Source organism: Bison bison, unplaced genomic scaffold (genome assembly GCF_000754665.1).
Source record: "Bison bison bison isolate TAMUID 2011002044 unplaced genomic scaffold, Bison_UMD1.0 scf7180017864490, whole genome shotgun sequence".
Taxonomy (NCBI): Eukaryota; Metazoa; Chordata; class Mammalia; order Artiodactyla; family Bovidae; genus Bison; species Bison bison.
Genome location: NW_011495049.1, coordinates 10,139,591 through 10,155,039, shown reverse-complemented (window position 1 = coordinate 10,155,039; position 15,449 = coordinate 10,139,591). Strand labels below are relative to the sequence as shown.

The 15,449-nt window shown below is 38.6% G+C and overlaps 1 protein-coding gene across 2 annotated transcripts in view; it reads left to right on the top strand.

Annotated features, from left to right (window-relative positions):
• EDIL3 (EGF-like repeats and discoidin I-like domains 3) overlaps window positions 1–15,449 on the top strand; it is a 486,664-nt gene that overhangs the window by 197,628 nt on the left and 273,587 nt on the right. For both annotated transcript variants that reach the window (XM_010863387.1, XM_010863386.1), the window contains one exon: window positions 12,692–12,820. In XM_010863387.1, coding sequence (XP_010861689.1) covers window positions 12,692–12,820 — 129 coding nt within the window. The remainder of the gene's footprint in view (window positions 1–12,691; window positions 12,821–15,449) is intronic.

The window sequence follows — 15,449 nt, the reverse complement described above, 5'->3', positions numbered from 1 at the left end:
TTAAGAGATATGTAAGGTGTTCTGGTACTCCCATCTCTCTAAATATTTTCCAGTTTGTTGTGATCCACACAGTCAAAGAGCTTCAGCGTAGTTAGTGAAGCAGAAGTAGATGTTTTTCTGGACTGCCTTTGCCTTCTCCATAATCCAATGAATGTTGGCAGTTTGATCTCTGGTTCCTCTGCCTTTCTAAATCCAGTTTGTATATCTTGAAGTTCTCAGTTGAGGCTTCACCTACTGTTGAAGCCTAATTTGAAGGATTTTGAGCATTACTTTGCTAGCATGTGAAATGAGTGCAATTGTATGATAGTTTGAACATTATTTGGCATTGCCCTCCTCCGATTTTAAAAATGAAAACTGACCTATTCCCATCCTGTGTCCACTGCTGAGTGGAGAATATGAAACTTTGGAAGGTCTTGGAAGGAAGGGGAGATTTGGAGGAGACAGTGGGGTGAAGAAAGGCATTCTGAGCTGGGGAATCATATAAGCAGATTCTTAGGAATAGATATTGTCTTCTTTAGGTGATAGGATAGTAACTTAACCAAGTAAAACATTCTGATGCCTTTTCATGAATAGTGGCGGTAACATTGACTATCTAAGATTAGTGTAAACTTATGAACTTCAGAATTCCAGGCAGTAGGAGACCGACCATCCCAATAATACAGTTAATCGAGTACATCATTCCACTGGGGGGATTAAAAAACTTGATGACTTTACAAGTATTGTTTATGAGAAAAAAAAAAAACAAAACTTTCTCAGAATGAGATATTTCAGTTGATCTTTATAGAAAACAACACAGAAAATATTTTCCAGAATTCTTGATCTTAATCCAGGGAATTATTTGGAAAAGTTTGGTGTTAATAGCTATAACCCTGGTGCCTTCAGCTTGAGTCAGAATGATAAATCTCCTCACATGTTTTATTCATTTAAAAATTTTTCCTGAGTTTGACACATGTATACTGGGAATTAGGAACTATGACACTATTACCCAGCTTCCTTATGAGACCCCCATCTTCCATGTGACATAGATTCCATATGATCAGAAGTGAAACTGGAAAAGAAGTTAATTATTGCTGTTCTGCATCAGTTTCATTGCTCTCTTGTTTTTAATTCTTGGTTTGTATCGGTGACCTTTTCAGTGTTTGGGCAAGCTTCCCCTAAGCTTTTATCCAGTGATTAAGAAGCATTCATTATGCACTCTGTTTGACATGGTCATTACTTAATATTCACTTAACAAAATTCTACAAGACTAAATTATCACAGTGGGTGAAGAAACAGATGGCCAGCTGGCTGGTATCCATGCCTGCTTTGTTTCATGGTTTCTTGTCTGCCACAAAGAAGTCACATACGAGACCTAAGGAGGCCATTCAAACAGTAACTTGCCTGTCCAGCTGTGTTTCAATGTCCTCAGCTATGAAGTCTGGGTAGGCACCCTTCCCATCTTAGTGCTCTGGATGCCTGAGCTACAGGGCTCTCACTGCCTCATGATTAACATGGCAGTCACAGAGGCCAGATTCTGAAAGAGAAAATAGAAATCCTTTCCTCTACCTTCTGTCATTGGCTTTAAAATCAAAATTGCTCTGCTAGATTTCAAAAGAAAGAGCTGTAGTTTTGTAGAAAGAGTGCACCTACTTTTAATACCTATGTATAAGATTATCTGCAGTCTGGTATTCTACAAATTACCACAGCCTTCAGCAGAGAAAATTGAACTTGGCTCCAGGCTTAAAATTGGGTTGTCGCAACCTGCTGTGGATGAGAAAGAGCTACAAATGAAAATGCATCCAACCTCTAAACTTTAGGTTTTTGTTATAGACTATGAAAGGTAGTTTAGATTATATGCTGTTATTCCTAAAATTATTAATAATTTTCCATCATGTATTTATGAAGCAGCATTAGAGAATCTAGTACTTTATCAGAGTCTGTGGGGGTATAAAAAAATACAAGGCGTAGGCATTCCTGTGCAAGAACAGTTTATAACCTCATCGGGGAGACAAGAGAGATGCATAAAATAATTAGAGAAGGAAGCAGTATACAGTGAGATGTTAATCACATAGTACAGGCAGCAAGTTCAATAGAAGAAGAAGGTGAAGAGCTGTCAGAGGAAGATTGATGGAGAACATGGAAATTTTGTAGCTGCTTAGAGACACCATGTAAAACAGCGAGATTGCTTGATGCTTCTGAAACCTGGGCTCAGATATTTGCTTATAATGGAAATACCTTGGTCTCTGTCTTTTCTCCATGCCCTGTCCTAGTGACACATAGAAGAGGAAACAAACCAAAGTGGCTAACGGCAAACTTGAATGATGTCTTACCACTTTCTACCACCTGCTAATGTGTATTCTGGAGCTCGAATTGTATTTTGCAATGCATGGTATGTGCATTCTGACAGATGCACTTTTCAGACAAGTGATTTGCAGACTTCTACTTGGAAACAGCTCCCTGATTTTTAAGGGCTTTTTAAGTAATTAGAAATTAGTACGATTTCTGGGCATTACTCAGAGCTGGTTTACTACAATCACTAGAAGCAGAAAGGGATTTTTTTCCCCTCTATGGTTCAAAAAAGTATTGAATGTCAGGTTTTTTTCACTTAGACTGGATTGCATTTATGGGTCCTAAAGTCTTTGGGGAAGTTTCACTCTCTTACTCTGTTGGCCATGTAAAGAAAAGGAAAGCATAACACTGATCATCATGATCGTCCATGCTTTAGATACCCATGTTTCCTTTAGATTTTAAAAATGTTTATCCTGTTAACCCAAGATTTCAAGGTACACTTAGGTCTTCTGTTACTAACTTCAACAATAATAATCATTACTTAATTTCCTAGGACATTCTGTCGTTTATAAAAGGATTCTGTATACTATGGTTAATGTTCATAGGCATAGTAAGCCAAAATTGATGTCTTTTATTTTAGAAAGAAAATAAAAGGGTAAATTATCTTTTGTCTTGTATTCACTATATATTGTTCTGTTAAGGATAACATCACATAATCAATCAGAAAGTAAGTATTATTAAGTAAAGATGTCCTAAAATAGCATGTTTTGAAGAATTAATATATATATATATATATATATATATATATGCATTGTGACTACAACCTAAAGAGACAGATATCTGTGTGAGTTATAAAGCATTCTGAGCCAGTGGTGGGTTTAGGAAGTTTATTTTGGCATCAGTGCAGGATGAACAGGGGATAAATGGACAGGGGAAAAATGTTAGATGGAGCTATAGTAACAGTCGTCACTTTGCAAACGATAGATCCTTTAGCTCTATTTTGTTAATAATTTTTTAAATCCATATTAATATTAATATTTAATCATATCTATTGAGAAAAGAGAACATAACAGATATTGTTATACAAATGATTACATGTATTTATAGAAATAATTGATTTGAATTGATGTTTTTGAGTTTGGGCTGGAGAAGACTCTTGAGAGTCCCTTGGACTGCAAGGAGATTAAACCAGTCAATCCTAAAGGAAATCAACCCTGAGTATTCATCGGAAGGATTGGTGCTGAAGCTGAAGCTCCAGTACTTTGGCTGCAAGATGCAAAGAGCTGAGTCATTGGAAAAGACCCTGGGATACTGGGAAAGATTGAAGGCAAAAGGAGAAGGGGGTGGTAGAGGATGAGATGGTTAGAGAGCATTACCAACTCAATGAACATGAATATGAGCAAACTTCAGGAAATAGTGGAGAACAGAGGAGCCTAACATGCTCTAGTCCATGGGGTCGCAGAGTCAGACATGACTTAGTGGCTGAACAACAACAACATGGAAATAATGTGTATAATGGCTTTCTCTGAGTATTGACTCACTGTGTACTGCCATTGGCAGGCCCAACTCTAAACTAGATTAAATGGATAAAGAGTAACTGCAAGAAATCTTAATTCTTTCTTTAGTACTTCCTTCTATCTTGCAGTGACAGTTCCTCCCTGATGCCACCTAAACAGCCACTTCTGCGCTCCTTCTTGGGACTGCTAAAAAATTAAACTGCTTTCCTGATCTCCAAAATCCTCAAAACTTTTTACCACACTGTGTGATGAGAGCAAAGTGAAATTAGTTTTAGCTAAGCTGGTAGTTGTTAATAAATGTGAGTGCTTTGTCAGCCAACTCTAACATTAGATGAGGGTTTCCTTAATCAACTTCTTTGCCACAAGAAGAAACTACTTGGGGACTGTAGTGGTTTGAAGAGCACCTCTCCAAAATTCCTGTCTGCCACGAATCTCAGAATGTGACCTTATTTGAAAACTGAGCCTGTGTTAGTTTGCTAGGACTGCTAAAAACAAAATACCAAAGCGTGGGTGGCTTCAACAATAGAATGTATTTCCTCACAGTTTTCAAAGTGCAAGATGAAGGTGTTGGCAGGCTTGGTTTCTCCTGAGCCTTTCTTCCTGAGTTGTCATAGTCACCTTCTGACTTTGTCCTCACGTGACCTTTCCTCTGGTGATGGTTCATCACTGATATCTCTTGTGTGTGTCCAGATTTTGACTTCTTAGATGGGAGATTGGATTGGGTTACAGCCCATATATATGGCCTTCTTTCATCCTTATTCCCAAATGCAGTTATGTTCTGAGGTTCTGGAGGTTAAGGCTTCACCATGTGAACTGGGGGGCAGGGATACAATTTAGCCATCACAGAGGCTTTGCAAATGTAAGTAGTTAAGGATTTTGAGATGAAATTATCCTGGATTTGCATGGGCCCTGAAGGATGGAGGCAGAGATTGGAGTTACGCTGCTATAGTCCAAGGAACTCCAAGAGCCAACAGAAGCTGGAGAGACAGGAGGGAGTCTGCCTAGTCTCCAGAGGGATTATGGCCCTCCTGACACGTTGACTTCAGACAAAATAAATAACTGTTCTTTGAAGCTACCAAGTTAGCAGTAACTTGATAGAGTAGCTCATGGAAACAAGTACAGGGTCCCTAAACCTGTTCTGATCACTAGTTGTATCAGTGTTTTCCTTTGGACAGATATATATAAAGAGAGGCCAATATTAATCCTTGAGAAGAAAGTTTATCAGTAGGGTATTTTAAAAAAATCTCTCTTTAGCTCCAGATTGCAATTTTCATAATCTATTCAAATATTTTATGTTTGAGGAACAATTTGTTCATTTTGCTGATTCTCCCCTTAAATGGAATGGATTGGATTAACTATAATTTACCTTTCTGAATGCATACAAAATACCCAGAAAATATAGACAGGTTTTTTTTTTTTTCCCCCTCAAACGGCTGATTTTATAGTTTACATTTAAAAGAGAGGAGGAGGAGAAACCAGGAGGAAGAAGAAGAAGCAACTAGTGTCAAAAATGATTTGAAAGCATCAATCATGTGAATATTACCAGAATAATTTCTTCTTTTTCAACTAGTTATAAAGTGACAATGACTCCAAATGGAAACTACCAAAATGTTCAGACCTCATTAAATGTAAAAGCAACGCTATGATATGATTTTAGCATGTTTTTAAGACAGGAATTTCGAGTGAACTTTTGGGTCATAACTGTTCCTATTTGGTTGTACTGCTAGAATAAATACTGAAACAATGCTCTTTTTATGACCCTATTGGTATTTCCTTATTATATAATCTAAAATGTGCATTCATTTTTAATATCTAGATGCCAATGTTTGGAAACATAATTTGTAAAATTGACTGCATCTATGTATACCTTGTCACAGGAGAGTGTTACCCTATTTACTTTGTAATAATCTGTTTTCACACTATACAGAATTAATGATTTGGGGCATAGTCTCTAAATGTGTGGAAAAACTAACTGTCCTACATATATGGAAATCACTTCAACTCTACAGATGGAATTGGGAGAAGGTCAATGCAGAAAAGTAGAAAAGCACATATAGATCTATTGCTTTTGTGAGTGATTAATCTTGTTGACATATTTATATGAGCTTGCATAAAAATGCCTGGAGAGCATGCTGTTGACTTCAGTTGTTCATTAATATTGATCATATGCTGTCCCCATTGTGTTAGGAGTTACTTAAAGATTACCTACAAAAGTATTACAGCATTACTGATTTTAAAACTCCCTGATGCCTCTTGTATCTTGAAAGTCCACTAAAACTTTTATTGTTAAGAGTGATATTATCAAATATTGTTATCTATCAGATCATTTCAACTTTTATGAATACTAATCAGAACTGAAGCTCATAACCACCACTCTGGATACTTCTTCTGTATACCTGTGATACAAAAAGAAGCAAATTTTTGAAGTAAGAAGGAATTGAGATCACACTTGTTTTAATAAGCTCTGAGTGGTTCAGTAAGACTCATTTGTTTTCAGAATTTGCTCTACTATTAAATTGTTTTCAAAATTATGTATCAGCTATAGATTAGTGCTGACATGTTATAAAAAAATGTTATCAGGTGCCCTAAATATTCCAAAATTTTGGCAGCAAAAATTATGGATGTGGTAATATTACAAACATTTGTTAATATATCACTAAGAGAATTATATAATTAATTTTTCAGAAACTATTACATAAACAAAAAATATTAATACTGAGCACAGTACATAGACAGTAAAAGATAGTCATTAAAATTACCTTATAACCTGGATAAGTAAATATTTTCTTGAGTTGTTAGCTTCCTCTTGTAGCAGCTGACAATAGTAACTCCACTTAAAACATGTATCACAAATAAGTAGCTGAGTATACAGCACATAATAGATGCCTAATAAATGAATATTATGCTGAAATAAGGAAAAATAAAGAAAAACACTTTTATGCTGAACAAGGTTAGGGTCAGTTTCTTCTCACAGTATGAGAGCAATGTAAATGCTATATGTGATGATCATTATGTATAAGTGTGTGAACACCTTAAAATGATACCCACTTACTTCCAGTATCAAAATAGAGAAGATTGTTAGATGATGAGGAAAAAAAAACAAAACAGACAAAAGTTTCCTAGAATCTTTAGTTCTCATATGATTAGTCCACTTGTCATTTGGAGAAAGACACCTGCAAACTCTTGACACATTTTAATTGTCACTGATTAACATCAAACACAAAAATTTTTGGCTACATGAACATTTGGTGAGTTGAAACCTTGGGCTACATTTATCATCTTTCTGTACTAACTTATATTCTGATTATTTCATCTTGCTAATGCTTCAAGTGAATGTCTTTATTTACACAGGAATTGTTCAGTTAGGAGGCCAAAACACTATTGATAGGATTGTATAATGTCACGTATTTCTCAATTATGTATTTGCTAAAGAATTAAGATATGTGCAATCATTGTACATTTAGGGATATAATAATATCACACCTGTGATACTCTAGAAGCTTATACCATATTAGATATATAAATTTAAAGAATTTGAACCTTAGAAAGTGTAGAAAAGTTAGACTATCTTAATTACCAATTGAAATGCCAAAAGATATTTATAACTTATAAATCTTATAAGCTTGAATGGGGTTAGGCAAAAGATATGGTGGTTATCACTCATTATTGCCACACCCTTTTTATTAAAGATATATTGTAAACCTACTTTGTGCCAACCATGACTTACCGCAGAGAATTAAGGGTCTAATGGGGGAACATGCCACGTAAGCAGTCATTTCAACACTCTGTCATGAGTTTTCCAAAAGAGTATATGTGTGTGTGTGCATGCGCGCACACACATGCTCAGTCACTCAGTCGTGTCCGACTCTGTGCAACCCCATGGACCATAGCCCACTGGGCTCTTCTGTCCATGGGACTTTTCTGGCAAGAACACTGGAGTGGGTTGTCATTTCCTTCTCCAGAAGAGTATGTACAAGGCTTATAACATCAGTTTCACAGCACAGTTGTTAGGGACAAAATAGAAAAAGGAAAGAAATCTATATGTTGGTCAGGGTCAGTTTCTTCACAGTGTAAGCAGCAGTATACACATACCAAATACATCACGAAGTAGTGGGGAAATTGGAGAAGGCAATGGCAACCTACTCCAGTGTTCTTGCCTGGAGAATCCCAGGGACGGTGGAGCCTGGTTGGCTGCCATCTACGGGGTTGCACAGAGTCGGACACAACCAACGCGACTTAGCAGCAGCAGCAGGGAAATAAATACTCATGTTTGACAGCTGATTTCAAACACAGCTAAAGTGGAGTATTGTTAGCATGGCAGAGACTCTCTATATTCATGATATCTAATACACTCTGACCAATTTGCTGAAAATATTTCCATTTAGGAAGGTTTTGGAAGGGTTTGGCCTTAGTGAGTACTTGCTAAATTCTGGAAGCATCTATCAAGATTGACTGTATTCATCTACAGATCTGTAACTGGGCAGGAAGTGTAGCTTAATGGAAAGGACTTAGGTTTGTAGTCAAGCAGAATGTGTTAAAAAAAAAAAAATCTTGACTTTTGCGGTTAGACTCACACTTAACCTTTCTGAGTAAGCCTGTTTGTTTGTTTTTTTTTTTGCTTAAAGAAAAAAGATATGTTCTTAACAAAGTATTGTAAAGAATACTATGTATTTCATGTTGCCTAGCATATAAAGCACTCTTAAAAGGTTAAATGCTTGCCACCTTTGCTTTATGTCATCTTTGTCATGTAAATGAAAATCACTGAATTTCTTGGAGTAGGAAAAATAACAGTAGCAAACAGCCTTTGTTACAAGTAATCTTTCTCTGAAACCAAGATGTCAGCTAAGGTCAATGCTATCTCTGCGGATATAAATAAAATGAGCTCCAACTCTCTAACTCCTATCTTTGGGGAATTCCAGAGGCTACACCAGGATTACTTGATAGACTTTGCCTGTGCCCCCAGGAAATATCTATAGAGTGTCTAAGACTAGATAGCTGTCAGCTCAGTTTTCAGGTTCCTGTATCCACTGGATTCTTGAGTTCCTTGGGATCATGTGCTGCAACTCTTCTTCCATTCTGCCAGGATGAGCCTGATGAATGGAACAGCCCTTTCCCTCTGACTTCCCCCAATTCCATACATAGGTCTGTGTGTCTAGCAGACTTAGATAGTCCCACAAAGACAGGTCACATAGTAGCTTTACAAACAAAACTGAATTTTAGGCATGGTAGTTTCTTACTAGCCACATTTCTTCCCATATTACAGCCTCATAGCATACTTCTATGAGCATACCCCCTTGCCCCTTGAAGTTGACTTCCAGTTCTGTTTGCAGGGTCTCCCCTCCGGGATTGCCCCCATCCATTCCTAAATCCTTCCTTTATAAGGCAGAGCTGCTGACTCCTCCTCAGCCAAGTTTTACTTTTCCAGAGATGTAGAAGCCTTGATTAAATGTAATCATCCCTTCCAGGCTCATATTTGCTCCTTGTTCTTCCAAGTGACTTCCGTTGACCACTTCCCTCGTAATCGTGTCTTTAACTGCTCCCAAGGACTGGCATTGGCCTTACTATTTCAGTTGTTTGTTTTTTATCCCTCCCTCAGCATTATAAGTAGAAAGTGCAAGTGTTAGTTGCACGGTCATGTCTGACTTTTTGCAACTCCGTGGACTGTAGCCTACCAGGCTCCTCTGTCCATAGAATTCTCCAGGCAAGAATACTGGAGTGGGTAGCCATTACCTTCTCCAGGGTATCAATAGAAGGGAACATGAGAAATATTTCTTTTCTTTCTGATAGAAATCACATCGCTCTCCTGTTGGGCCAGAAAAGCTTTATCAATTTTGTTTTTAAAAAGTTTTTTCCTACTAGAGGGAATTCCTCAAACTCAGTTTTCCCCATATTAGTTGAGGTTTTTGTTTTTATTTTTGAGAAATCCTGAATTCTTTTTAGGCTTGTTTCCTTAACTGCAAAATTTAAAGATTGGATTAGATGATCTCTAACACTCCTTATTTGTTTAAAATTATATATTTCTTGGGCTTCCCTTATGGTTCAGCTGGTAAAGAATCCACCTTCAATGCAGGAGACCTGGATTTGATCTCTGGGTTGGGAAGATCCCCTGGAGAAGGGAAAGGCTACCCTCTCCAGTATTCTGTCCTGGAGAATTCCATGGACTGAATAGTCTATGGGATCACAAAGAGTCAGACATGACTGAGTGACTTTCACTTTCACAAATATTCTTAGGTTATAATTTTTTTTTTTTTTTTTAGCAATTACATGCATGGCTATCAGTTATCAGTTAATTAAAAAACCTGTCATGTATTTTTGTATTTTGAGCGAGTGAACTGATGAGTCAAAGTTCTAATATCACTTTTACTTTATTCTCCCTTCCCCATTTGATTGATTCTGTAAAGAATGTAGGTTTTAGAGTCACAGATTCTTGGCTTGAGACCGAATGCTTCATTTGTAATGTTCATTTGAGAAATATTATCTAAAATTTCTGACCTATGGTTTTTAAAAAAAGGTAAAAGAGAATAATATAGACAACAACCTCTTCTAGTTGCTGGGAGGAATAAATGAGATTATTTATCTGAAAGTAATTTGTAACTTGTCTGGCATTGTTAACGTTAATTAATTTGAGAGGAGGGAAGAATTAGAAAGCGAGAAAGAAGAGGGGGAAAGGTTTCTATAGCATGGTTTGCATCTCTTGGTGATGGGAGAAAATGGTCCCTGGTGTTGCACCTTCTTCTTGTCTCAGTCATTGACAACATACCATCTCAAGGGCAGGTGTTAGTTGGTGTAGTTGACCAGTACTGCAAGGCACAAGACTGCCTACTTGAATAACTGTTTTATTTTTAATTGGTATGGAGATATCTGAAGAAAATTATGGACCCATTGATTTCTTTGCACTTTTTGAAAGTCAGCCATACAAAGATCTTGACAGCATAGTTGTCATATTGTTGCCTATTTCATGCATATGTTTATTAGGTTATATAATTATTGACTGTCATGGAATGTTAAACTGTAAGAAACACTATCAAAGAGCTGCAGGAGGAGGTAATAGAATTATAAAATATTCCAGGATAGCATTGCCCAAACTCTTAAGGGCTTCCTGTTGTTAACTTTGTGATGATGGTGAATTTCCTTTTCTGTCATTAAGATGTTAAAGGGTATTGACCCACACTTGAGTAGCCGTTCACTGTTGTTCTCTGTTATAGCCTTGTCTGATGGAGCCCCCACCAGTTGGCTCAAGTTATCACCATTCTCCTGCCAACACTGTTACCTTCTCTCTGCTGCTGCTGCTAAGTCACTTCAGTCGTGTCCAACTCTGTGCGACCCCATAGATGGCAGCCCACCAGGCTCCCCCGTCCCTGGGAAAAACCACTGGCTTCTCTTCTTCTCCTATGCCCTCCAGGACTCTGGAATTCATCTCTACATACAGAGTCAGATACTTAGTTTAATAACACTTGCTTTCTTTTTCTAGTGTGTACATCTTAACTTTCCTTTCAGAGATTTTTGTTTCATATAAATATATTCTAGTTTTTCCAATTTAAAAAAAAGGGGGGACAAAAATTAGACAATGCTATATAGTTAGCTTGATCTCTCTTCATCTCCCAGGGAGAGCTTTTTCTTCCTTCAACGTGTCTCTTCTTCACAACATCCAGTGTGGATTCTGCCATGAGTCATTCAGCATCCTCCAAGAAACCAGCTATTAAACAGAATTAGAGAGGCAAAGGTTTATTAGGGGGAATAACTGATGGACAAGAGGGAGAAAGCGCAAGAGTAGTTAGGATGAGCCTTCAGACTGACACAAGCCTGTGGACTCTGAAGTAAGGAAAGGACAGAAGGATTATTGCAAAGAAAACAGTATTCTTAAATGCTATGCCAGTTGAAAAAAATCTCAGCCATAGCAAAGGAGTACCCCCAGAGGCAAGAATGTGTAGTAGAGGAGTCCAGGTTCAGGCAGAACTGATTCAGCTGTGCAATCCCAGAGGTGGAGCACCACACTTCTATTGACTCTCAATAGAGGTACCAATTGAGGTATTGGTACCTCAATAGAGGTACCAGGTACCAGTCATTCTGGTGAAGTTACTTTTTCAAGGCTCAAAAATAACTCTCTGTCTCTTCTCTATCTTTGCAGGTTTCAATGAGCTACTTCCTATTCATTGGCAAAAATTGAAGTTCTCTTGAAGTATGCCCCACCACAAACTCAAAATAGTCAATAAAAGTATTGCAACCAACCATCCACTTCACTTGGCCTATGTAGTTACAATGACTTTTAAGTTTATGCTACTTTCACCAGCAGGGCACAAGAGCTCTTGCATGTTCTTAACTCTAGAAATTGCCATTCAGTATTGCATTTTAAACTGGAGAAGGAAATGGCAACCCACTCCAGTGTTCTTGTCTGGAGAATCCCAGGGATAGGGGAGCCTGGTGGGCTGCCGTCTATGGGGTTGAACAGAGTCGGACACGACTGAAGTGACTTAGCAGCATTGCATTTTAAACATGCAGAGGAGATTTTATAATCTGGAACCTTAGTAACAATGTTTTACTTAGTGCTAATACTTTTTGAATGTTTGATATGTATGTGTTCAGGGTATTTTATATGTATGAATTCTTTTCGTCTCTGTCATTGCCTTTTGAGGTAGATTGTATTATTATAGTATTGACATTTCACAGAAGATGATACTGAGGTAAAGAGAGGTTAAATAAATCATCCAAGGCCACATGGCTAGAAAGTGGTGAAACCAGTATTCAAGCCCAGGCCGTTGGTCTCCAGAGCCCTCACAGCTTCTGCATTTCCTGTAGCACTAATATCCAGAACACTTTCTCTGTAAAATTGTTAATTGCAAAATGTTCACCCAGTGTCTACTTTAAAGCATATGTATCATGCAGCAATATTGCTTTCTATCTTGCAGGTCCCTGCACTCCTAATCCATGCCATAATGGAGGAACCTGCGAAATAAGTGAAGCGTACCGAGGAGATACATTCATAGGCTATGTTTGTAAATGTCCCCGAGGATTTAATGGGATTCACTGTCAGCACAGTAAGTCATCCACGGTCTTTGTGCTTTTATTATCATTGATTGCAAAGTATGCAAGTCATTATCATTCTTGTTTGCAGTAGAATGATAGAATCTTTGAGCCTGCTTCTCTCCCACTGGATACACCATATCCCCAGCTGAGGACTTATCCCTGGACTGTTTCTATTCTCCCAAGGGTGTGGGAGGCTAGCAATCTTCTATCAGCCCTTTTCACTGTCGCTCAGCCATACTTGCAAAATGCTGCTTTTATATTGATCTGATATCTATGTCTTTCTTTCACATGTGTCCTAAAGCTACAGTCTTCAAGCTTCCCAGACATTTTTCTGTTTGGGTCCAGAGAAGATACCTAAAAGAGAAAACTGCCCACTCTGTCCTTTCTATAAGCCAGTTTCTTCCATCTCACATGTTAGCATTTTTATACTCTCACCCTCTTTGTCTTAGAAGCCTATTGCATAGGGAAAAAAAAAAATAGTTCAGATGTTATGCCCTTAGGTACAAACCCTGCCTCTAGACACTGGGCAATATCCCATTATGAAAACTTTGTTCTCATTTCAAGGGGGCATTCCGCTGTGGTGTGTGTGCTCCGTGCAGGCAGCCCTTAATTGAGGGGCTCAGGTGGGGTGGCCAGACTGAGGAAACTCTGGATACTGCTCTGACACTAGGTCACAAATCTTTGGAAATAAGTAGGATAAGTAATATCCTCTTTAGGTGAACAGGTGAATGTCAAGGCAGTCAACATTCTGGGCTCAAATCCCTGTCTTTCCAGAGATGTTTTGTGATAGGCATGTGTAAAGCCTGAGCAGTGATTCTATAACAAGGAAAAATCAGCCATGGTGACTTTGAACTCAGCCTGAGAAAAATCCCCAGCTTCTCATTCCTTGTTGGTGATTGAACCCAGTTACACGCAGTGTACATTTTATAATAAGCTGTATTATAACAGGCCTCTACAGAATTTCCACATGTTCCTGGCCCTTGCAAGTCTCCAGAGAAGTACACAATGTTCCTAAAGTCTCAGAGCCAGGGTGCACTCTATAATTTTTTGCTGGTGGTTGAAAATCTGGCTCTGGCTGACAGACTCAATTTTTCCTAACTCATTCCTCATACCATGGTCTTAATCATCACTGTAGTATTCCTGGCTCATGTATTCATTGCCCACTCTAGGCCACTTGCCATCCCCTCATTCCCCTCCCTCTGATCAATACCTTATGTTTCAAGACTCAGGTCCTGTAAGACCTTAAACACATGCTTAAGGTTTATGGGAAACTGGAGGCTGAGGAATTCAATTTAGAACTGGGATTTTGTGAGCTAAACAAACTGGTGCCTCTTCTCTGAAGTGTGTCATTATTAGAAGCCGCAGAGAATGGAGGGGAAAAGGACTGGATTTGGAATCAGAGACCTGGATTTGAGACCTGATCTCTAAGTTACTGGATAAGTGGAGCCAGTCACTTGACCTTTCTGTGCTTGAAGACATAGAAATACAGGAGTCAAACTAGAAATAAATGATCTTTGGTTCATACAGGATAGAAGAATATTATGGTTAAATGGGTAGCTTGCTTACTGTCCATCAGATCAGATCAGTCGCTCAGTTGTGTCTGACCCTTTGTGACCCCATGAATTGCAGCATGCCAGGCCTCCCTGTCCATCACCAACTCCCGGAGTTCACTCAGACTCACGTCCAACGAGTCAGTGATGCCATCCAGCCATCTCATCCTCTGTCATCCCCTTCTCCTCCTGCCCCCAATCCCTCCCAGCATCAGAGTCTTTTCCAATGAGTCAACTCTTCCCATGAGGTGGCCAAAGTACTGGAGTTTCAGCTTCAGCATCATTCCTTCCAAAGAAATCCTGGGCCGATCTCCTTCAGAACGGAGTGGTTGGATCTCCTTGCAGTCCAAGGGACTCTCAAGAGTCTTCTCCAACACCACAGTTCAAAAGCATCAATTCTTCAGCCCTCAGCCTTCTTCACAGTCCAACTCTCACATCCATACATGACCACAGGAAAAACCATAGCCTTGACTAGACGAATCTTTGTTGGCAAAGTAATGTCTCTGCTTTTGAATATGCTATCTAGGTTAGTCATAACTTTCCTTCCAAGGAGTAAGCGTCTTTTAATTTCATGGCTGCAGTCACTATCTGTAGTGATTTTGGAGCCCAGAAAAATAAAGTCTGACACTGTTTCCACTGTTTCCCCATCTATTTCCCATGAAGTGATGGGACCGGATGCCATGATCTTCGTTTTCTGAATGTCGAGCTTTAAGCCAACTTTTTCACTCTCCACTTTCACTTTCATCAAGAGGCTTTTTAGTTCCTCTTCACTTTCTACCATAAGGGTGGTGTCATCTGCATATCTGAGGTTATTGATATTTCTCTGGGCAATCTTGATTCCAGCTTGTGTTTCTTCCAGTCCAGCGTTTCTCATGATATACTCTGCATATAAGTTACAAAACAGTGTGACAATATACAGCCTTGACGAACTCCTTTTCCTATTTGGAACCAGTGTTGTTCCATGTCCAGTTCTAACTGTTGCTTCCTGACCTGCATACACATTTCTCAAGAGGCAGATCAGGTGGTCTGGTATTTCCATCTCTTTCAGAATTTTCCACAGTTTATTGTGATCCACACAGTCAAAGGCTTT